This window comes from Macrosteles quadrilineatus, unplaced genomic scaffold, assembly GCF_028750875.1.
Source record: "Macrosteles quadrilineatus isolate MER2022 unplaced genomic scaffold, UCM_ALF_1.0 Scaffold_6__1_contigs__length_79288215, whole genome shotgun sequence".
Lineage (NCBI taxonomy): Eukaryota > Metazoa > Arthropoda > Insecta > Hemiptera > Cicadellidae > Macrosteles > Macrosteles quadrilineatus.
The window spans coordinates 65,908,787-65,933,172 of NW_026542599.1; the positions used below are offsets into that span (position 1 = coordinate 65,908,787).

At 38.8% G+C, this 24,386-nt stretch overlaps 1 protein-coding gene across 1 annotated transcript in view; it reads right to left on the minus strand.

Moving 5' to 3' along the window:
* LOC128996757 (procathepsin L-like) overlaps nt 1-24,386 on the minus strand; it is a 108,260-nt gene that overhangs the window by 38,783 nt on the left and 45,091 nt on the right. The window contains exons 3-5 of the mRNA XM_054422209.1: nt 22,835-22,984; nt 21,657-21,884; nt 10,305-10,502 (exon numbers count right to left, since the gene is read on the minus strand). Coding sequence (XP_054278184.1) covers nt 10,305-10,502; nt 21,657-21,884; nt 22,835-22,984 — 576 coding nt within the window. The remainder of the gene's footprint in view (nt 1-10,304; nt 10,503-21,656; nt 21,885-22,834; nt 22,985-24,386) is intronic.

Below are 24,386 nucleotides of genomic sequence, written 5' to 3' on the forward strand. Positions count from 1 at the left end.
AGGGTTTCAAGCCCTTTGTTTGCAAAATCAAATGGATTAGCCGAACGGTAGGTTCAAAAGGCAAAACTCATTGTACTGAAATGTCTAGAAAAAAATTTATAGATGTTTATCTCGCCCTACTTCATCAAAGAAATATACCACGGAAAAATCTTGGATCTCCAGCTCAAAGATTAATGGGGCGCAGTACAAGGACACTGCTCCCTAGCACAGATAAAATTCTGCAACCTAAAATAATTCAAAATTTTCACAATGAATTGCATAATATTCGGGAAAAATCCAGACAATGCAGTAACGGAACTAAAAAGAACGACTTAGAATTTGAAGAAGGAGAAAAAGTTTTGTATAGAAAAGAACACAGAGACTGGCAGCCAGCTACAGTCGTAAGAAAAGGTCCGGAGCCAAGATCATACCTTAAAGAAACTGCAGATGGGAATATTTATCGAAGGAACTCTTGGTTTTTGAAGAAACGACGTATGACGTTGAAGAACCGGCAGGAGTAAGTAAAGTGAACGGAAGTAAAGCTGGAAATGGAGTTAAAGACGTAGATAGTAGAAAATCATCACGAGGAGTAAATCCTCCTAAAAGACTAGACATCCTACTAATATTATAAATGAGAAAGTTTGGATGTATGGATGTATAGATGTATGGATGTATGTTTGTGACAAGTGAACGCGAAAAATACTGGTCTGATTGGGCTGAAATTTGGCATGATGATAGCTCACATCCCCGATTAACATATAGGCATATTCTTATTTCAAAAATCCTTTCGGGCTCCGCCCCAGTGGCTCTGGAGTTTCCCATGTTAACCTTATGAGAAATGGAATTATTGAATCTTAACAGCTGTTTCAATTAAACAAGTTGGTTCTGTTCTATGATGTTCAATAGCATTAAAGTTACAAGGATTACCAACAGGGTGCAACACTATTATTTCTTTTACATTTATGACAACAGCTAATTTGCAACCAAAAGGTGAGTGAGCGTAGCGAACGAACTTCAACCCGGAGGCGAGTTAGCGTAGCGAACGAGCTAACCTGAAGGCAAGTGAGCGCAGCGAACGAGCTCCAACCTAAAGGTGAGTGAGCGTAGCGAACGAACTCCAACCTAAAGGTGAGTGAGCGTAGCGAACAAACTTCAACCAGGACGTGATTGAGCCATGCGAACGAGATAATCTTGAAAATTAAGAAGTTAAACGGGGCAAAGCCCGCGGGTTACAGCTAGTATATTATAAGTGAAGAATGGAGATGACATATGACTATAAAGTCATATGGTTGATAATTATTATTATATTGTTTTTGTAAACAAACTTATTTGTAGCTTGTTAAAATGGAATTCTTTATCCAAAGATTTAGTTTGATTTTAAAACAAGAAACACATATAATGAAGTAGACGGATCATAAATAAATCAAAATGGAATATTAATTAATTAAATCAAGAATTTTAAATTGAAAATGAACGTTTTAGTTAAGTAACATGGTGGCAAATCCATGATTAAATATTTTTTAAGGTTATACAATAGATTTCCCGTGTAGTCCTATTCTTCCCGAGTTTCGTTTCGCCCGTAACCTAATTAGTCTCAATTTGCCAACGGTCCCAAATTAACCCTTATAGTCCTCAGCTCTACCTGCGTCAGAAGTCCCATTCCATCCACGGAGGCGAAGCCCCGCGTCCTAGGACCTCACCCTCCCCCCCAATATGGAAAGGCACTCCCAAGCGAATTCCTTTATAGTATTAATGTAAAGTTGAAACACAAAGATCTCAGCATATAAAGTGGTATGTCTCTTTATTGACGAAGCCGTTATAAAGATATAATAAATCTGGAACATTCCTTTGAGATTAAACTTTCAACAGTGATCTATATTTATAAATGTTTACGACATAACAGATTAATAAAATTTACTGTCCATCATGTGCTGTTAGTTACTATATGATTGTTTCCCCATCTAAAATGTATTAATAAGCAAGTTAAATTATTTGGTGTTTAACGGAAAACAGAAACCTACGATAACACTGCAATCCATTCAACGACGTATTCAACGATCGAGTTGTTACGGTCAAGTTTATTTGTATGATTCAGGAGACTCAAATAATATACGCTGTTCAAAAAGCGAAAAATGGAAATTGTTATCCAAATCTTACAGCTACAAGAGTTATCCCACCTATTTTGACTAATGAATCCATACTTTTAAAACCTTGGGACAGGTATTAAGAGAAACTCTACTGAACAACATGAGAATGATCCGATGCGGGGCATATACTGTGACTGACAGACAACACATTAAAATAAGTTAATCAACTTTCAATGATGTTGCTGCTTGCTGTTTTAGCCTATTAAAAGCGGATTATGACTGTGTTTTAACCCAGAGTTTGTGGGTGAAACATGACATGGACCACATGAAATTGTTGACATCACTCCAATTTACAGGATTCCCTACGGAGAAAATTCGTTGGTTTAGGTGATGTCTAAAATCAAAGAAATAAACAAAGAAACTATCAAAAATAGGAAAACCCAACATGAAATACTTAACACTGGTCTCAGTAAAGCAACAGTTTTCTTCAAGTCTCAATGATGGAAAAAACTGTGTTGCAACATGATAACTCGAATTGAAGCAGGGTGTTTAACATTCATTCGAAGTTATCAGTTAAAACTTAGAGCAGAAATAATGTAGGTGACCCTTGATGACGCAAATAGAGATATTTAAAATTAGTTTCTAACAAGTTTTCAAACAACACTAACATGTAAGTAGAATTACTCAAATTTAAGCATAACGTTTTCCTCGACGTTATGTTTCATACTATGCGAAAATACCTTAGCTGTACTTATTTGTTTGTTATTCTTTCAATTTATTACCTCAGGTGTGATTATTTGTTAGTATTACATCCATTGCATGTTAATACATGGTATTACCACGTATTACCATAGACAAAAAGGTACTACTGTATTCTGTTTTTTGTTTATTTCAGCTTAACTTAACCAATCAATAAGGACATATGCCACTTTATATTTTAATTCTGAGATCTTTGTGTTCCAACTTTACATACCATAAATGAAATTCGTTTGGTTTGTGTGGTTTTTCAAACAAATATTTTAAGTTTCAATAACCGTGTAGTCGGAGATGGAAGGTGATGGGAGTCATAGTTGGGGGAGGGTGGGTACCTAGTAGGCGGGGCATCGCCTCCTTGGATGGATTGTGACTCCTGACGCAGGTAGAGCTGAGGATTATAAGGGTTAATCTGGGACCGTGGGCTCGGAGCACATGAAAAGGGGGACACCGAAACTGCCACGACGTTTTACGATCATGCTCCATACTGAAACTGCCACGGCAATTAGTGAGGATTATAAGGGTGTTTTTGAGAGGGCTAGAAACACTGAAACTGCCACGGCGGATTCCCCAGATAGACGGGGAGAAACGGGAGACTCAAAATTCCCATTTCTGTCTTAACCTTTTCTTTCACAATAATACGTTGATTGGAAAAATAAGTGATTGATTTGCCCTTTCGTATTTATATTTTAGGAGTTATTTTATGTTAATTTAAGTTTTTAGTGTTGCGACTGTTAGAGTATTTACTTTATAAGTATTTATTCCGTCTCTTGAGAATATATTTGCTTTAATGAATAATTATTTACCACTAAGAAACAAGTTTTATGTTTCATTTACCACTTTTATAACACTGCATTTTATATGATCTGTTCGACGCTTTTAATTACACGAGAGGTGATCAAATACTAATATAATACTGTAAAACTGTAATATTCAAAAATAGTTTTATTCGCCCAAGACGCTAGGTTGCAGAACTTCAAATACTGTACCCAACCATGGTCTGCAGAGGGGCGTTCACGTGGAATCTCAGTGGAATGCCCTCCTATTAGCTTGACTCATGTAATATTTTTCAAATTCCGTATTTCTCAACAGTTTTGTGCCATCCTTCAGAGAGTTAGTAGTAAGGGTGTTGGTGTGTTAGTTATACTTAGTTGATAGTCTTTCGATGGAGGATAAGATATTTGAAACGAAGAGAAAGGGCGCGGCGTTGTTAGTAGACGGCTACCGTTTTGTTATACAAAGTGTGGTGTTAATAAGTGGTTTTGCTAGAGAAAAATCGGGGAGGATGTCGAGCAAAATGCTTCACATCCTACTAATATTATAATTGAGAAAGTTTGGATGTATGGATGTATGTTTGTGACAAGTAAACGCATTAACCACTGGACGGATTTTGCTGAAATTTGGCATGATGATAGCTCACATTCCCAATTAACATATAGGCATATTCTTATATCAAAAATCCTTTCGGGCTCCGCCCCAGTGGCTCTATAGTTCCCCATGTTAACCTTATGAGTATTCATATTAAAAGGGAATTAAAGAATTTAGTCAGCTGTTTCAACTAAAAAGTTGGTTCTATGATATGCAAAAGCATTAAAAACTTACAAGGATTACCAACAGGGTGCAGCACTATTATTTTTTTTTATTTATGACAACAGCTAATTTGCAACCAAAAGGTGAGTGAGCGTAGCGAACGAACTTCAACCTGGAGGCGAGTTAGCGTAGCAAACGAGCTAACCTGAAGGCAAGTGAGCGCAGCGAACGAGCTCCAACCTAAAGGTGAGTGAGCGTAGCGAACGAACTTCAACCAGGACGTGATTGAGCCATGCGAACAAGCTTACTTATGAAGTTAAACGAGGCAAAGCCCGCGGGTACAGCTAGTATTATATATAACAACGAGTAACAGTAACTGAAACGATTTTAACGCGTACCATTCTTCAGTCACTGTAGTGGGTTGAGTTTAGATAGAGACCTCTAGCTTTTGTCGATATTCTTTCTTCGATATATATTTCTTCGACTAATGGCCTATTAATATGAGGTGTCACTCGATGGGGCCACCAAAATAACCCATTTTTGGTTTAAGAACAAAATTTGAATACAACAAAAAGTTCACTTGCGTGATATAGAGACGTGTACAGAGTTTTGTTTTCTTGGCGTAACCCATTAAAAGGTTAACTGGTGATGTCCATACTTTTGCCCAGCCCTGTATATGTGAATAAACGAAATTTATAATTGAGGTATATTACTAAATAAATATGCAAAAACATACACCGAGAGTCATTTCATTCTAATTAAACATGAGAAAATGGGAAACAAATTCGTGTTGATTTCCCACCAGGCGTAACATCCGTGACAATTTTCTGTGATCATAGAAACGACCGAGATTATTACTTGCGATCACGGAAACGCCTAAAAATGAAGAATCGGCGTAAGAAACTTAAACGAACATCCGTGATCGTATGTTACGATCGTGGCCAAATCCGTGATAATTTCTAGCGATCAAACGTAGAAATAACTGTGATGGTAAACTACGACAGCAATGATGATGACCGGTGATGATTTTACAATTGCGGCAACATTCGCATTCATCTCCAGCGACTATTTTAACACCCGTAACTATTTTTCGCGATCGACGAAAAATTAATGATCATCTTGCACTTGCGGCTTAGAGGGTGATGATTTATCGATATTGCGCCAATATTCGTGGTCATTTCTACAGTAGTTGTTGGATATAGTATTCAAACATTAAATTTCATTTAAATAATCTATGGTTTATATTATATTTTGCCTTTTTCCAGCTGCTATGAAAATGAACTTTAATAATTTTGAGACATATGATTTTTGAATGAATTGTTATGTTGTGATTACAGAAATAATTGTTTGGTAGCATTTTACTATGATTGAGTAACTTTTCTTTTGTGAGAAATTAAATTATTTTCTGCTCATTATCTAGTCTATTTCTCTTTCCATTTTTGACTTTTAACAGTAGTTTCTCCCAATGGCGTTTTTCGATTACGCAAAACGTGTAAGCTCTGTGTTTTCGGGTGGATTTTACGGCAAATATTTGAACATTTTTATTTCCCGGTGTCTTACTAAATGCAATTACAACTCATGGACTTTTTCCTGATACCTAAAATGCACGTGCTATTCCCGGTTGCTAGGTTGGCAGAATTAGGTGACCCTGAATTATCACTACAAGTAGCCTAGGCTAATTAGGATTTATTTTTTATCAACCGTATCTAAAATGTATACTTATCAATTTTGAAGTTTTTATCTGGTATTATTAATGTAAACCTGCACATTATTCGCCTTATGTATACAAGTATAATTGTATCTGCATATTTCTTGGCCTAGTCTTGTATTTTCTTTGTATTTCGTACTAAACAAAATCTGGACAGACTCGAACTCAATTCTGTGTATTCTAGTCATCACAAAGGATCTCATACTTCGACGCCAATTCCTAAGACAATTGGAACGCAGTGCGCGCAGTATTTCCAACTCATTGCTGAAAAGCATGTTTTCATGGTATTCCCAGCTCATTTCTAAATACATTACCTCCACCGCAGCCCGCAGCAAACCTGCACACTAAGTGAATTTCAATTTGTTTGATTGGATTCTTACTAAAATTGTCCATAAACAAGACATATTTATTCCCCATTTAAATAACATTAGATTTAACAAATACCTAGGGTTTACTGCTACGGCGAGGTTAAAAGTGTTTTTTTGCAAAATATTAATAGTATAGGATGAAATCAATAAATTCGCCAAATATGATCAACATATTTATCACAATTGTGTTTTATTTATACTTCAGGACACGTATCCTGTTGTGCTATTATTTGCATTAGATTAATGTTTCTTCTTGTGCAATTTTGACGATGCCTACCTACACCTTGGTATATTTATAAACTGAAAACTTCAAATCTAATGATAAAATATGTGTTTATCGAGTTCTTTAACGCCAGTAATTCACTATAACGGGTTAAGAGCATTCATATAATACATTTAGTAAGAAACATTTTACATTCAATTGCAATCTTAATCCTTTAGAACATATTATTTCTGACTTCATCGGTAGATAAATGGATTTTCTATTGATACTTGATTTAAATAAGTACAAAGTTAGTATGGCCTCTTTTAAGTAGCGACATGAAAAGTATTTAACTAAGTTATGAGCAAAGTAAAGTGTTTCAAAATCGTCACTGTGATGAGTGAGGGATATTCTCATTCCCGTTTCTCCCTGCACGTTGCCAAACCGACCTCCCCTTCCTGAGGAATCCGCCGTGGCAGTTTCGGTGTTTCTAGCATTCTCAAAAACACCCTTATAATCCTCACTAATTGGCGTGGCAGTTTCGGTATGGATTATGATCATAAAACGTCGTGGCAGTTTCGGTACAGCCATGAAAAGAGCCCAAAATTTTAATCCCCAAAAAGGTTCACTAATCTTAAGCATGGAAAGAGCCCGGGTCTCCACATGTACCTGACGAGGAGGACGCTGACTCGTGTTCTGAAATAGTGTTGTGTTTGGTTGAGTTAGGTTAGGTTAGGTTAACAGACAATATTTTTTAGAAATGCAAATATCTTTTAATAATGTGCATTTTAATAAAGTCTATCTTTTAAAAGTGTATCTTTAATATTTTAAATAAATTCATGTATTTCAACTCTGTTATTGGTTCTTTCTTCTTTGAAGACTCGTTGTGAAAGTTATAGGAAGAGCCCGGACTCTTTTCGCACCGTCTTGGGAGGGACCTTCGAGGCCCGGGCGCTTTTCAAGCGTCTGCCTGAGTTTTTGGGCTCTTTTCATGTGCGCCCGTGGGCTAATTGAGACTAATTAGGCTACGGGCGAAATGAAACTTGGGCGGAATAGGACATAACCTAAATTTCCAATATATACCTAAAATGGTTTACAATACCTGCATATAGTAATCCTTTGTTGCTGATTTAGGCAACTAGTTTCGGTTCTTGTTTTGAACCATCTTCAGGCCTCAAGGTGTCAAGTGATCACTTCATTCGAAGGTCGTTAACAGAGTTCAATAAATAAAACATATACAAAACACGATACACGGAACGGACACACATTACAAAAAACACGAAAAACACGAAGGGACATTGACAAACGATCGTGACCGGGCTGAGGTAATGTCTAGACTGGTGGTCAAAGTGGTCTATGGCGTTGTCTCTGTCTTCTCATCACCGGTGCGTGTTCATTCATTCATTGTTTCCCTCCAGTATCCTTATAGCTGTGTTGTAAATATAGTTGGATTGGAAGGAGAGTTTATCGTTCAAAACATTTTGATGGTCAGCTTTAACTGCTCTGTATATTTCAAACTCTTCTAATGTGTTTCTGGTTAGACGGTCCTGCGAGAAATGTAAAACTTCCATATTACTATTGATATCTGAATAATTGTGGTTGTGTGATACTAGATGTTCTGCAAAATTTGATGTTTGGGGAGCTGTTGTCTTTCTGGGTATATGTTCTTTAAATCTCTTCTTAAACGAGCGTGAAGTCTGGCCAATGTAGTAGTTCGTGCAGTCATTACAATTTATTTTGTAGACTCCAGACTTATCGTAGATGGATGAATTAATTTCTGTTTTATCTTTCAATAGAGATCCAAGTTTGTTGTTAGTCTTGAACGATACGGAGAATTTATTTTTGTCCATGATATTTTTAAATGTGTTACTGATGTGTGAACCAAAAATTGTTGAAATATATGTTTTCTTTTCTGTGGATTTAATTTGAGATTTATTTAAATATTTAAAAATCAGTTTGTCCACTATACTGGAGTGAAATCCATTTGCGACTGCTATGTATTTTATTGTGTTTATTTCTTCATTATAATCAGTCTGATTCATCGGTATTGATAACAATCTATGGATAAAACTGTTGTAGGCGGCGATTTTTTGAGAGTGTGGGTGGTGTGAATCGGCATTTATGGTCTGGTCGGTGCAAGTAGGCTTCCTGTAAACTTTAAATTCGAAATTATCATTTTGTTTTTTAATTGTAAGGTCCAGAAAATTTAACGTTTTGTTTTTTTCCTCCTTTAATGTGAAATCAATGTTCTTGTGCATTTTGCACAAATAACTGTTTAATAGAGAAAGTTGTCTGCTATTCCCGTTGAAGAGCATAATGGTGTCGTCAACATATCTATAATAGAATAAAATTTTATCTCTGTAACGGTTAGCATCTGTAAAGAGATTGTTGTTCTCTATATGGTTCAAGAATATTTCAGCTAGGATACTGGAGAGTGGGGATCCCATTGCCAAGCCTTCGTTTTGTATGTAAAATTTATTTTCAAATCTAAAATAATTTTGTTTTAACACAATTTTTGTCAATTTGATAACTTCTTCTTTTGCTTCTGGGGAAAGTTTTGAGTTTTTTGCAAATTCTTATGTAGGATGGATATAGTTTCCTGTACAGGTACATTAGTATACAAATTTACAATATCGAATGATACTAATTTAGGGTTGCCTTTTATAACTTTGGTTTTCAATTTTTCGACAAGCTCTAAGCTATTTTTAATACTATGATTGTTTTCCAGTACAATTTCATTTCTAATTATTTTGTCTAACTTTTTTGCGATTTTGTATGCTGGAGATGGCATAAAATTGACTAAGGGCCTGATTGGCACATCAGGTTTATGTATTTTTGGTAGACCTCTCATACCAAGTTACCTCTGTTAAAACACAATTATAAGGATACTGGAGGGAAACAATGAATGAATGAACACGCACCGGTGATGAGAAGACAGAGACAACGCCATAGACCACTTTGACCACCAGTCTAGACTTTACCTCAGCCCGGTCACGATCGTTTGTCAATGTCCCTTCGTGTTTTTCGTGTTTTTTGTAATGTGTGTCCGTTCCGTGTATCGTGTTTTGTATATGTTTTATTTATTGAACTCTGTTAACGACCTTCGAATGAAGTGATCACTTGACACCTTGAGGCCTGAAGATGGTTCAAAACAAGAACCGAAACTAGTTGCCTAAATCAGCAACAAAGGATTACTATATGCAGGTATTGTAAACCATTTTAAGTATAATACAGTAATCCGGAGGCTAAACAGTTGTCCGGCTATTTTTAAAATAAATTTTATAACAAATCATGTTAGCTTGCCTAATCTAAATTAATTGAAAAAAATATAAATTAATGTGAGTTACATTAAACATACATTAAAAGAAAGGACAATGTTACATGACAAAGGAGAGACCCGGGACGAGCTTCAAAACGGTGATTTCGAAAAAAAAAACCCTTGAATGGCAGGCTCGCACGTCACGCTATGAACCCTGTGGCACTTGGGCCACATAGCCAGTGAACACATAAAAACCTTGTTTTTTTGTCTGCACATAGCCCATAGTTAAGTACAGACAATCCTCCAGCTTAGGACTAGTTTCCTAGGATGTCAATATAGATCAATAAAACTCTAGGGGAACATACTAAAATAAAACTATTACTCCATCCCGCAAACATATTTCCTTATATAAGCTTACTTTAGCCTGGTAAGGATAGAAAGCCTCGGTGAAGATTCCAAAAAATATTGTATCGTCCTCGAATACACCTTTAATATCTCCTCCAGAACATCCTCTTACGTCGTAATAATACCAGTTGCCGCAGTCAACAATCTGTTGCACACTCAAAGACACCAACTTCTTTGTCTTCAGGAAGTTTTGTCCTTCTATACTTCCAACCTGAAACAGGTAGAACGTATTACATCGAAATTTCAAAAAGTAAGAAATTTTGCAAAAAAGTAGGCTATTCAATTCTTACTAGTTTTTCAAAAACTCGACCACAAAAACACGAATTTGAGAAAACAGCGATTAACTATTTTCAAACGCTTCCAAAATAAATAATTTACAGTCCCAGTGCGATTGACATACCTCCTTTTTACCCTGTGTCTGTAATTCAAATCGTTATGAGTAGGGGCAATAGGACAAAGAGACGGTACTTGGGGCGTTTTTTCCCGTAAGAATAACATGAGGGTCATTTTTCCATTCATTTATTGACCGATACAGGTGTAAATGTAAGTCAGAGGCAATATGGCACTTTAAAGTCACTTTGAGAGTTTTTCCCATAAGAATAACACTGAGCTTTTTTAGCCATTTTTTAAAATTCTACTCTCGGCCTATACAACTCTATACAGGGTGAATTTTAAATGAGTTCCCCCCCTACTTTTTTCTACATTTCTTAAGATATCAACTCCGGACCACGTCAGATCATTGTAGAGTAGTAAGTACTTCATTTTGACTGGGTATACATTTTTGGCCGCCATCTTGGATCCGCCATAATGGATACAAAGTTTTTTTTTCAAATGTAAAGGTAGGGTTGTGACCCATTATTCCAAACTAGAATTTTACGCTGATTACAATACCGCAAATAGTTTTTAAAAATCTTTATCCGTTCTAAAGTTATAAGGACTTTTTATAACTTTATTTTTAGCCCATTTTAACATTGTGCATTTACAAATCCGCCATTTTGAAATGTGACAAATTAATTTAAATATGAAGGTGGTGTTGTGACCCATCATTTTCAACTACTTTTTTATGCTGAACTCAATGCCGCAATCCGTTTTTGGTTATCAAGCTTTCTTGATGAAATATTAAAATTATCTTATTTAAAATTTCAATAATTCAAAAACGAAACATGCATATGAAAGACTGATTGCAGCATTGAATTCAGCATAAAAAAGTAGTTGAAAATGATGGGTCACAACACCGCCTTCATATTTAAATTAATTTGTCACATTTCAAAATGGCGGATCCAAGATGGCGGCCGAAAAAAATACATCCGTCATAACCAAGTAAAAATAGGTTGACAATGAATGGTGGTGTATACTTATCTTTATCTAGCACTATTTTGACATTATGGTCTTAGTTTGTAAATGCACAATGTTAAAATGGGCTAAAAATAAAGTTATAAAAAGTCCTTATAACTTTAGAACGAATAAAGATTTTTTAAAACTATTTGCGGCATTGTAATCAGCGTAAAATTCTAGTTTGGAATAATGGGTCACAACCCTACCTTTACATTTGAAAAAAAAACTTTGTATCCAATATGGCGGATCCAAGATGGCGGCCAAAAATGTATACCCAGTAAAAATGAAGTACTTACTACTCTACAATGATCTGACGTGGTCCGGAGTTGATATCTTAAGAAATGTAGAAAAAAGTAGGGGGGGAACTCATTTAAAATTCACCCTGTATAAATGTTCCATACTATTGTACAACTACATAAAAATTTCAAATCCACACCCATTCGCACGTGAATTTTCAAAATCGTGCGAGGTTTGCATGCGAACTTGGGCGCGCTCCCGTTCGTGGGCACGGAAAGCTCCTGCTCCGTTCACTTCTCGTCTCTAGTGGCAGCTCGTGATAGACTCCTAGTTGGGAAAGCTTCCAAACTTCAGCGCTCGTTGAAACAATTTCTAGTCAAATTTTTGTTAATTCATGTTAAAATTTCTTAGTTTCTAGTAATAAATTTGAAATTTACGTTAAAATATCTTAATATCTAGTTAAAATTTTTGAAATTTTTCAAAAGTCTATACATAGAGGTGGCCAAACTGGAGGATGACCTTGGCTTCGTTTTTGCCTGCCGGGTGGTGAGTAAGGCAGCCATGGAGAAGATTGCCGAGGAGGTTGTGTCTCTGTCTGACGAAAGAACACTGCCTTCTAAGAAACGTAAAAGGCCTTCCACATCGGACAGTCCTCAAAAAAGAGAAGAAGGCGTCCAAACCAAAAGGACCACGGTAAAGGCCAAGGCGACTCAGACTGACCTATTGTCTGCTGTGCCCAGATCCTTCTCGGACATAGCTGCAGCTCCTGCAAAGAGCCAACAACCACAGCTACCTACGACCCCCCTTCAGGGAAGTTCCCGAAAGGGGTCAGTCGTAGAGACACCTGGGGCTGCGTGTGAAAAACGTCGTTCCCGACAGGAGAAGAGGCAGTTGAGGCGGGCGGAGGTCGCCTCTATAAAGAATGTGGCAGTGAAGGCACAGCCGACCGGCGTGGCCCAAACTGGGCCCGGCTCGGTCTCTGCTCCGAAAAAGTCCCGGCCAAAAAAGCCCAGGACGGAGGCAATCCTGGTCAAGCCCTCAGGGGGGAGATCTTTCGCCGAGGTCTTGGGTGCAATTAAGGCCAAGGCTAAGCCAGAGCAGACAGATACGGTTGTACGGTCGATTAGACGAACCCGGGACGGGGACGTTCTCCTTGAACTGGGTAAGTCGAAAGACAAAGCAGCCTTTACTGCCGAACTGAAGGCAGCTGTTGAAGGCCAGGGCACCGTCCGTGCTCTTAAACCAAAGACATCAGTCGAGGTTCGAGACATTGATTGTGTGTCGACGGAGGTTGATGTTGTTGAGGCCCTGAAGAAAGCTGTCCCCGAGCTTGGCGGGCAAACGGCTTTCCTTAAGGTGTGGCTCACAAAACCGAACAGGAGTGAGCAGTGGATGGCGGTCGCAGAAATGGCAGACGCACATGCCACGAAGGTGCTGGGACTCCAGCATCTGAGAGTCGGCTGGGTCAACTGCAGGCTCAGACGGAGAGTGGAAGTGAAGAGGTGTTTTAAATGCCTCTGTTTCGGCCATTCCTCCCGAAACTGCAAGGGACCCAACCGAAGCAAGAACTGCCTTCGGTGCGGGGAGGTCGGTCACGTCCGTAAGGACTGCCAAGTCGAGTCCTGCTTCCTTTGCAAAGAAAATGGGCTCGCTGACAAACACTTGAAGCATATAGCTAGGTCTGGACAGTGTAGTGTATTCAAATCTGCACTACAGCAAGCGAAAGTCCTTTCACGAAGATAAGAATCCTTCAGTGCAATCTTGAGCGATCCAGGTCGGCTGACGCACTTCTATGTCAGCTTGCCCTAGAACACGATGTCGACGCGCTCTTAGTCAGCGAACAGTACCAGTACCGTGATAGGGACCCATCTTTTTGGTTCCCTGATAGTCTTGGTACTGCTGCATTCTGGGCGCGTAATGCAGCGAAAGTACAAGTACGGGGTCACGCGAAGGGCCGAGGTTTCGTTTGGGTTCGGTGCCGGGATGTCACTTACTTTAGTGTCTACCTCACTCCCAACGAGGCCATCCGTGAATTTCGTGAGAAGATTGACCGCCTGGAAGAGAGCGTGCGCAATACCACAGGACACGTCGTCGTGGGTGGGGATTTTAATGCTAGGGCTGTCGAGTGGGGAATGGCCCTCACCAATTCCTGGGGCAAGTACATTCTGGACTTTGCTGCCAGAGCCGGACTCGTTGTCGTCAACGAGGGAAACACGCCAACTTTCCGGCGCCCTGGGATGCGGGGAACGATCCCAGACATAACCCTTGCATCTGAGTCCCTTTTGCCAAGGATCAGAGCCTGGAGAGTTCTGGAGGATTACACGGGCAGTGACCACCAGTACATTATTTTTGATGTCCTGGATGGTCATCAGAGACAAGTAGCCGCGTTTCGTCAAGTGCCCGTTCGATGGAATATTAAAAAATTGGACGTGGCAAAATTCAATGAAGCCATCTTACGAGGAACACCGGTGGTTCCCCCCGCAACTAGCGTGGCTCATGCAGAGGTGTTAGTTACATCCATGATGGGACTAATCGTCTCCGCTTGCGATGAGTCTATGCCTCGCGGAAGATCCCGGTGCAATAAGCGACCTGTGTACTGGTGGACTGCCGAGATTGCGGAATTGCGTCGGTCAGCATTGAGAGCCAGAAGACTTGCTACCAGGGCCAGAGAACCTGTAGACAGACGCCGTAAATCGGATCCTTACAGAGTGGCTAGGAGGTCTCTTCGTCGAGCCATCAACCGGAGTAAACGTAGTTGCTGGGAGACATTAAGGGACGATATCGATTCCAATCCGTGGGGCTTGGGTTACAAACTGGTAACCAAAAAACCTGGCACCCGCTCTCCACCTTCCGTCATGGATGGGGCCACTATGGAGAGGATAGTCGAGTCCCTTTTCCCGGCTCACACGTTGCGCCCACTGCGGGATTTCGGAAGGGTGGATGACGTACCACTTTTCAGTCTTGGAGAGGTGGAGGCGGCCGTCCTATCCCTGAAGAATAATAAGGCTCCTGGACCCGATTTGACTATTAACCCCTTGATCCTTTTGCGCATGTACAATGCCTGCCTAGTCGAAGGAGTTTTCCCCTCGTGCTGGAAAACAGCTAGGCTTGTGCTTGTTGGGAAGGGGAAGGGAGACCCAGACCTGCCATCCTCTTACAGACCTCTGTGAATGTTGGATACGGCTGGAAAAGTCCTCGAGAAGTTGATACGTTCACGACTGAATTCAGCCGTGGTCGCTGCGGGGGACCTGTCCCCTCGGCAGTATGGATTCAGGATGGGGCGATCTACGGTTGACGCTGTTGAAGAGGTGAAGCAAGCCGTGATGAGAGCTGAGGATTTTAACCACTACTCTCGAAGGGTTGTGCTGCTCGTCACTCTCGATGTGCGAAACGCATTTAATTCGGCGAGGTGGTGCGATATGCTGGATGCTCTGGAGAACACCTTCCACGTCCCGGCATACCTCATGCGTATCATAGAGGACTATCTCCGGTTCCGCCTCCTCTTGTATGACACTACAGAGGGTCCACGGACGATGAGTGTCACTTCCGGTGCTGCCCAAGGTTCCATACTCAGCCCGGACCTCTGGAATGTCGCGTATGACAGCCTCCTGAGGTCTGAAATGCCTGAGGAAACTGTTTTGGTTGGGTACGCGGACGACGTTGCAGTTTTGATAGCTGCACGTAGCGTTGAGTTGGCTCAGCTTAAGCTGAACCGAGTTATGCGTACTATAAACTCATGGATGACAGACCACGGTCTCTCGCTTGCTTTGAGTAAAACTAAAATCGTGATATTAACAAAAAAACGGATTGACACCATCGTGCCGTTGAGGGTAGGGGCCGTTGAAGTCCAGACCGTTCGTTCTGCCAAGTACCTTGGGATTATGAATGGTGGACAGCAAGCTTAGCTGGCGGGATCAGATTTTCCGTACGGCGGACAAGGCCGCTAGGGTGGTCTCCTCTCTTAGCCGGTTAATGGCCAATGTCGGAGGGCCTCGGTCCAGCCGTAGAAGGCTGTTAATGTCTTCTGTCCAGTCCGTACTCTTGTACGGTGCTGAGGTGTGGGCAGACGCTCTAAATAAGGAGGTATATAGGATGCGGCTTGCCCGAGTGCAGCGTCAGGCAGCACTAAGAGTTGCATCCGCCTACCGAACAGTGTCCGAACCCGCCGTCCTGGTGGTTGCTGGAGTCATCCCCGTCAAACTTTTGGTGGCGGAGAGAAAAGCAATTTATCAGCGCCTTGGGGAGGACCAGGCACGAACAGAGGAACGCACTTGCACCTACCAGCTGTGGCAAGAGAGCTGGGAACAGGAGACTCGGGGACGCTGGACCAGGCGACTGATAAAGCAAGTCCAACCTTGGGTTAATCGGCGGTGCGGAGAGGTGGACTTCTACCTCACCCAATTTCTGACGGGTCACGGCTTTTTCCGGTCGTACCTGTTCAGGATGGGCAAAGCCGTGTCACCCGATTGCATATACTGCCCAGGCATTCCCGATGACGTGGAACATACCTTTTTCCACTGCCAGCGTTGGAAAAGGCCCCGCCTGGAGGCTCAACAGTTAGTAGGACTGCTGTCGGTGGACACGGTCATACCGATGATGACGGAGGGTGAGGACAATTGGACCTGTGTGTCACATTACATCCAGGGTATTCTCCGCGCCAAGAAGCTTGACCTTGACCGGGATGCGGTGTAGGTCATAAAGTATCCAAATGCCATAAACGGTGAGAGCCCTGAGGGCTTAGGTAACATGTTGGCCTGACTTGAAATAATGTGACAAACAATTCCAGGTCTGTGTCCAACAGAGTAGAGGGGGTTTTTTAGTGAGTAGTCTGCGATAGATTCAGGAGTCTCACACTACAGGCTGGCTACCTGTGTGCGTAAAAGCATTTTCCCTCCTCTCCCTTAAAAAAAAAAAAAAAAAAAAAAAAAAATCATAGAGGTGACATCAGCCCGAGACCTCATTCCTTAACATCAAGCCGTCATGTCAACACTGCTCCGTGTCGCTTTCCAACAAAAGTAACCTGATTCACTACTACAAGATAATACATCAAATGAAGATGATTGTGTGCAAAGTTTGTGATTTGATCTGTGAGAGCAACGTGGCTCTAAAATTACATATATTACAAAGTTACAAGACTTGTAATATCTGTAAAAATAAATTTTGTCGGTCATTTTAAAAGAAACGTCAATTCTCAACAATTAAAAAATTGTCAATTTACAATAATTGAATTTGTCGGTGAATCGATTAGAAACTGAACTAAAATTCTCTTCAGTCTTGTCCTCTGCCAATGAAAAGGACTTTAGTAAGGAGAATCAAATTTATAAAATATTCAATGGATCAAAATGGAAAATAAGTTAATGAAAAATTATGCATTCCAGATTTTAGAAGCCTTACCATCTAACCATTGGCAAAAGGTATATAAAACCCCGAATTTATAATCCCCTTTTGAAGATTAACACATCCATTCACAAATCTCAAGCCCAAGGCAGCGGATGGGGCTACGTCCAAATTCACCTTTGGGGTCGTTTCTAATGTCCAAATTCACCAACCTTCTACCTGGAGCAGGTACGATATTTCTCCCGGCGGGCGGGGAAGGAATTCCGAATAGTTTGCACTCGCCTGATCCGTCTCGTCTCGGCGAGAGTGTACTGCTTAGCCCTAATAGTACTGTTTAAGCTGTGATTGTTTCAGGCAGCTTTAGGTTATTTTAGGTTAGGTTAGGTTAGGTTAGGTTAGGTTAGATTTGGTTAGGTTAGGTTGGGTTAGGTTAAGTTAGGTTAGGTTAAGTTACAGTACACTCTCGCCGAGACGAGACGCCCCCAACTCCAAAGTCATACATTCCCACACCATAAAGTATTAAATCAAAACATGCAGTTTTAACTATAAGTAATTCGGAAAATAAATGCTTCCTTTGGTCAATTTTAAATTTGTTTTTGATTTTGTTCGAGTCCAAGAGCATATGTTAGGGTCCCTTACATATTTTTTCCCTGGTTCACTAGAATGAAGTAACTTCTTATCCTTTTTATCATTAATGTGTGAATAGCTCCTTTTTATGTTGTTTGGTTGAGGATAAAATAAGAGATGAGTGAGCGTTTGGTTATCACTTCCTCTCTTGACAGGCTCATATTTTGGATGAAGTGTATATCAATTGATCCAGATGTGATTATATCATGAACCAATGCCTACACGACCCAGCAGCAAAAAACTCCACAGTCAAATCTTTTAGGTTGTTGTGGACCCTTGATTGAAGATAAGCTTGTGTCAACACCTAGATATTATCCAAAACTATCTTCACTGCTTCTAATTTTTACTGTTAACTCACCTTCTCCTTGGCTTACCTCCTCAATTAGGGGGGGATTTATGAGGGTCACCTAATCCTGCAAACCTAGAAACCGGGAATAGCACGTAAATTTTAATTATCAGGAAAAAGTCCATGAGCTGTTTAGCTTAATTGAATTTAGTAAGAAACCGGGAAATAAGAATGGTCAAATATTTGCCATAAAATCCACCCGAAAACACGGTTTACACGTTTTGCGTAATCGAAAAACGCCATTGCGAGAAACTAGCCTACTGTAGAATTGACCACGGACATTGCCGCAATATCGGTAAATCATCACTAGCCGCAAGTGCAAGATGATCATTAATTTTGAGTCGATCGCGAAAAATAGTTACGGGTGTTAAAATAATCGCTGGAGATGAATACGAATGTCGTTACAATTGTGAAACCATCACCGGTCATCATCATTGCGGTCATAGTTTATCATCACAGTTATTTCACAGGCATTCCACTTAGATTCCACGTGACCACCCCTCTGCAGGGCATGGAGGTTGGTACAGTATTTGTAGTTCTGCAACGTAGGGTCTTGGGTGAATGAAAATATTTTTGAATATTACAGTTTTACAGTATTATATTAGTTTTCGATCACCTCTAGTGAAATTAAAAGCGTCGAACAGATCATATAAAATGCAGTGTTATATAAGTGGTGAATGAACATGAAACTTGTTTCTTAGTGGTAAATAATTATTCATTAAAGTAAATATATTCTCAAGAGACGGAATAAATACTTATAAAGTAAATACTCTAACAGTCGCAACATCAAAAATTTAAATTAACATAAAAATAACTCCTAAAATATAAATACGAAAGGGCAAATCAATTACTTATTTTTCCAATCAACGTATTATTGTGAAAGAAATTAAAAGGTTAAGACAGAAATGGGAATTATAAGTCTCCCGTTTCTCCCCGTCTATCTGGGGAACCCACCATGGCAGTTTCAGTGTTTCTAGCCCTCTCAAAAACACCCTTATAATCCTCACTAATTGCCGTGGCAGTTTCGATATGGAGAATGATCATAAAGCGTCGTGGCAGTTTCGGTGTCCCCGGAAAAGTTGCTGGAACATTTCCCCCCAGCTTTTAAGACCTTTCCGAGCAGATTCTGAGAGTATTTTTTTCAGTTATTAACGATAATACATGGGTTGTCATGCTAGCCAAGAAAGTTTTTTTGTGAAAGCTTATTTTAAGTATATTTCTGTGTTGGAATGTAATTCTTTTATTGTTTACTTTTACTTCTGGCCACTTGGAACCAGGTAAATTAAAGCTTTTGTCTCAATTGTGATATTTGTCAGTTTCACATACCCATCTATCCTGCTAGAGATGTTTTACCTCAAATATTAATGTTTCCGATTTTGTACTGTGTTAGTGTCTATTAAAAGGTCTTTCTTGAAAATTAAAATTTTTTTAAATTTTCAAAAGCTAAAAGAAGCAACCTTTAGAAATTTTAGACATCTTTGTGAAAATGTATATGGTAGGCCTAACTAGTGACATTATGGAACTTAGTGAAGAATGGTTTAAATGTGGCAGTGAAATGTGTTATGCAGGAACTTTGGACTTGAACTTCTACTACCATATATTGGGGCTTTGTCAGGAGGAGGACTCGAACATGACACCCCGGAGGAGAGCCAGACGGATCCCTTGAGCGTCGGAGGAGAAACTTACCATCCTGGCCTACCTTGGACTATGGCTTCCTCTACGCCCAGTTGCATGGCCCCTCCGGTGTCATGCAACTGATCCGCCCACAAGATAACCGCCCTACAGCAAGTTTCGCTTATTTTTTTGTTATATATAGCATATATATATAATATTTATTTATTCAGAGATCAATAATTGTTTCTGTTGGAAGAAACCTTTTTAATTTAAAATTTGTGGGTGCAGAATTCTATTTATTGTTGTTATTTTTCAATTTTTTTTTTAATTGCCTCTGTATTTACTAATGATCTATTTATTTAAATATGGTGGACCTAAAATTTTACCAAGACTTAATAAAATAAACATCTTGAAGATTGTTGTATTTGGTAACCTGTTCTTAATTTTTCTGAAAGGTAAATTTGTATTATTTTTCGTTAATTTAAGAAATTTCTGTAAGCCAGTGAGTTAGATAGGAAATCTTTTTTTTTTAGCTTTGAGAATTATTCACATGTATTATTGTTATTGATGTTTTTACCATATAGGGAATAAGCTATTACCGTTTCTTGGTAAGACCTAGACCCGGGACCGATCTACTTTTTCGTATTGAGATCCCCAGAGGCCAAAAATGCCCTCCAATTCACACACACACACATATATATATATAATATATATATATGTATATGTATATGTGTGTGTCCGTTAGCGCAATAACTTGAACAAAAAGATCCGATTTTGATGAAATTTGGTACAAACGTGGAAACCTACGCTTATTTTCGAAGATAACCGGTATTTGAGAACACATATTTATACATATTTGAGAATTTTCAAATCAACAAAATAACCTTTTTACTATACAATTTTTAATAAATCGGATTTAAAAAGCATTCCGCGTTTATTGTCTTTAATCGGGTGAAATAAATAGGTGGTCACGTGATATTTGTTTTTAAGATCAGTTTCCCGATTAAAACTGACAACATGTTTCTTTATGCGTTTAAAGTAGCTGTTCTGAAATATATTTAGTTTTAATCGACTACTTGATTCACGTACGTAGGACTGGCCAACAGCTAGCTAGTATTTATTTAAAATGTGCAAAACGATCTCTATTATACCACTACTTAATGTTATAAATTATTTGTACTCGTGATTTAAAACAATTAACTGTGTATAGTACCGGTATCATCAACCTATTATAGTTGTCAATACTAAAAACCTAAATAGTTATGATATTCGTGCAAAAGCCACAAAGTAATTGAATACCTATTTGTTAAAAGCACAATTTAAAATACACAATTTAAAATCGTTTCTGTTGTATGTACAGTATAATCTTTGTATCTCTACTTTTTTCACCCTGTTATTATTTTGTCTCAGTACACGCCAGTGGCAAATAGTAAGGAGTAAATAATGATTTTGAGAGTGGACAGGCTTAACCCTTTTTTCATACTTTTTTTTATAAAGTATGGATTGAACCATATTGCATCAAAGTGTGAGACGCTATCCGCAGCTCAAGACTGACCAGGCGCCAACGATATCTAGATCAAAATGTGGATGATATTGGAAGATCAGAATAAAATCAAGATAGTATCTGGACCAAAAACTATTTTTCATTTCGTCATTGATAACAAAAGGTCGCCATTGGGCTACTCAATAACACGAATAGTGTTTGGACCATTCCCTTTTGACATAAGTATACCTTTCCCTCAGTCCTCTTTTCATAGACTCACCCTTCCTTACCAGTAGTTCCCTTTTTTGACAGACTGTACACACATTTTATCATTTTATCTGCAATCTCTACACTAAAAACACTACACCCATGGCCGGGCCACTTACCGCACTGAAGATATAGTCAGATCCACACTTTCCTTGGTCCTTGACGGGGGTTACGGCTCCCTTCTTCCTCCAGTCTAAAGTCTTGGGAGGTTCCAGGTTCTCGTCCATCTCAAACATACTCCTCTTCTGGAGCTCCGTAGTAGCTCCTCTTCTCGGGTCTGAATCCGGGGGTTTGATTGGGGGAGAAAGTGGCCTGATTCCGCTCATCTTGCGGATTTCATCGTTGGTCTAAAAGCAATTTAGTAATGTATACAAACCATTGACTTTTGATCAGTGAAGTAGACATTCAATAGATATAGTCCAACTGAAGGGAATTGTTTTGCAAAATCTTTGAATGAGAATCTTGTAGGAAGTTTTAGAGTCCAAAACCTAATTTTCTCCTTTTCACTTCCTATCTGGGTACATAGTAGACTTAGAGAAAAAAGTATTATTTAGGTTAAAAGTTTCGAGTTTGAGCTTTAGTAGGCAATATATGTCTTGAAATTGGTTTCTGTATAGGTACCAGTTCAATCAGTTAAAATATCTTTATTCAAACTAGCTGTTACCCACGGGCTTTACCCCGTCTGACTTCATAAGTATTAATAAAGTTATTGATTGTTTAAGTTATGCTGAAATAAACAAAACAGAATACAGTAATACAAACAAATAAGTACAGCTGAGGTTTTTTAAATATTATGTACAAAGAAAGTACCCTTTAGATAGGAATTACGACCTTAAAGGGCAATTTATGATATAATAATGGTTAGTTTTCCTCAAGGTTTCTCGTCATGACGAACATTTTAAGTATATGGTTTATGGAGATGTGACTTGTAGTTTTCTCACAAGTTCATGGGTAGCCTACTTTAGGCTTTATATATAGATAATGCCTCATACAATTTAATATGCAAACATGTGTTCAATCGAAAACATCTGATTTAATCCAGTAGCTAGTTCAATGTTTCGGAGAAAAAAGTACTCTCACATGATGTTTCTTACTTATTATATTTGTATTTTAATTCGTTACTTATTTTAATAACAATCGTGGGATGTACTGTTAAGCCTATTACCATATCACCACATAGGCTCTTTATAGCCAACTATCCCCCATACGGTCATACTATAGTCATACTAAAATAAATATGGTATCAATATACCTTATTACTAAGTTCATTTAAAATATAGTTATTTTTCCATCTCACCCAGTCAGCGAACTGGTTGATTCCTACAGTGAAGGTAACTTCTCCTCTCTCGTACTTTTCGTTGTGACAACGGATGAAGTTTAGGTTGTTCATGAAGATTTCCTTTCTAGTCAGCTCCTCCTCATCTCTGTAATCTTTTTCATATTCGATCTGAAATAGAAGATTATTCGATTTATTAATATACAAACTTGCCATAAAATGTCAGTGAAAGATTACGTTTAAGTTATATGTTTTAATAAAGAGTATTAACCCTGATTTCACGGTGATAACCTACACAGACACTCTGTTCACATTACACTTAGTCGAACAGTTGGTGTTACCAGAGTTGAACAGCATCATGAGCATCAATTTTCAAATTCCTTTCTGAGCTGACGTGAACTAGGCGATGACCGGTAAGGCTGACTTATGAGAAACAACTTTAACCTATAAGCTACACGTCCTATCGTCAATAAACAGCCAATAGAAAGGTCTAATGAAGAAGAGGGAGGTGTGAGAAATCTTGGAGTTGGAGAACCTGAGTGGAAAAACCTAGATTATCGCGGGATACAACGAAGATCGGAGTGCGTGTGTGTTCTTCAGGTACCATTGATAGTTTGTAGAAAAAGACTACACTTATAATGATGTAAGAAGCTAGTCATATTATCTGTGGATAACTCAATATTTTTAAATTCTATATTATCTTTTCTTGTAAGTTAACATTGTAAATCTTTTTCTTACTTGCCGCTCTTTGTTTTTTCAAAGTTGTTATTTAGTGTTGACACCCTTCTTAACTTATTTGTTTTCTAAATTTATTTGTTTCATTAAAACGTTCAGTCGAACCTGTAGCGGTTTTATGCCTCTTTCACCTCTATACAACAGATAAGCGAGTATAACTTTTAAGATACCTTATTTTAAGAGAGGCTGGGACTCGCATGGTGGAGGCACCGCATGACGAAGACTGTATTATAATGTCATATTCACATATTATCATATGTTAAATGTATCATATGTTAGTTGGAGGTAAGCAATATGTTTATGTTTTAGTCTTGAGTGGAATTGTAAATAAACTTTTGAACTCTAAATGTTAAAGCTTCAATTTTTTTTTTATTTTCTAACTAAAACATGGTGTCAGGTGTATTTTGAAACCTTGAAGAAATAATGGAAGTATCTGGATTGTTTTGGTTGCCTGAACCTATGAGTTTTGAATGAAATGTGAGTGAAAATTGGAAAGGATTTCGTCAGAAGTTTGAACTGTACTTAATGGCTACTAGTCATGGTAAGAAACTTACGGATGAAATTAAGATTGCGCAGCTGATTAATCTGTTAGGCGATGATGGCCTAGATGTATATAATACTTTTAAATTTGAAGATAGGTAATGACAGAGATAGTTTTGATTGCTTACTTGATAACTTTGAATCTTACTGTTGTCCTCTGAAAAATGTCATATTTGAGCGTTTTAAATTCTATAGAATAAAGCAGGGAGAAGGTCGAGACTTCAGTAAGTTTGTTATGCAGTTAAAAATAGCAGCTAAATCATGCGAGTTTCTTGAATCTAACAATATGATTAGAGAT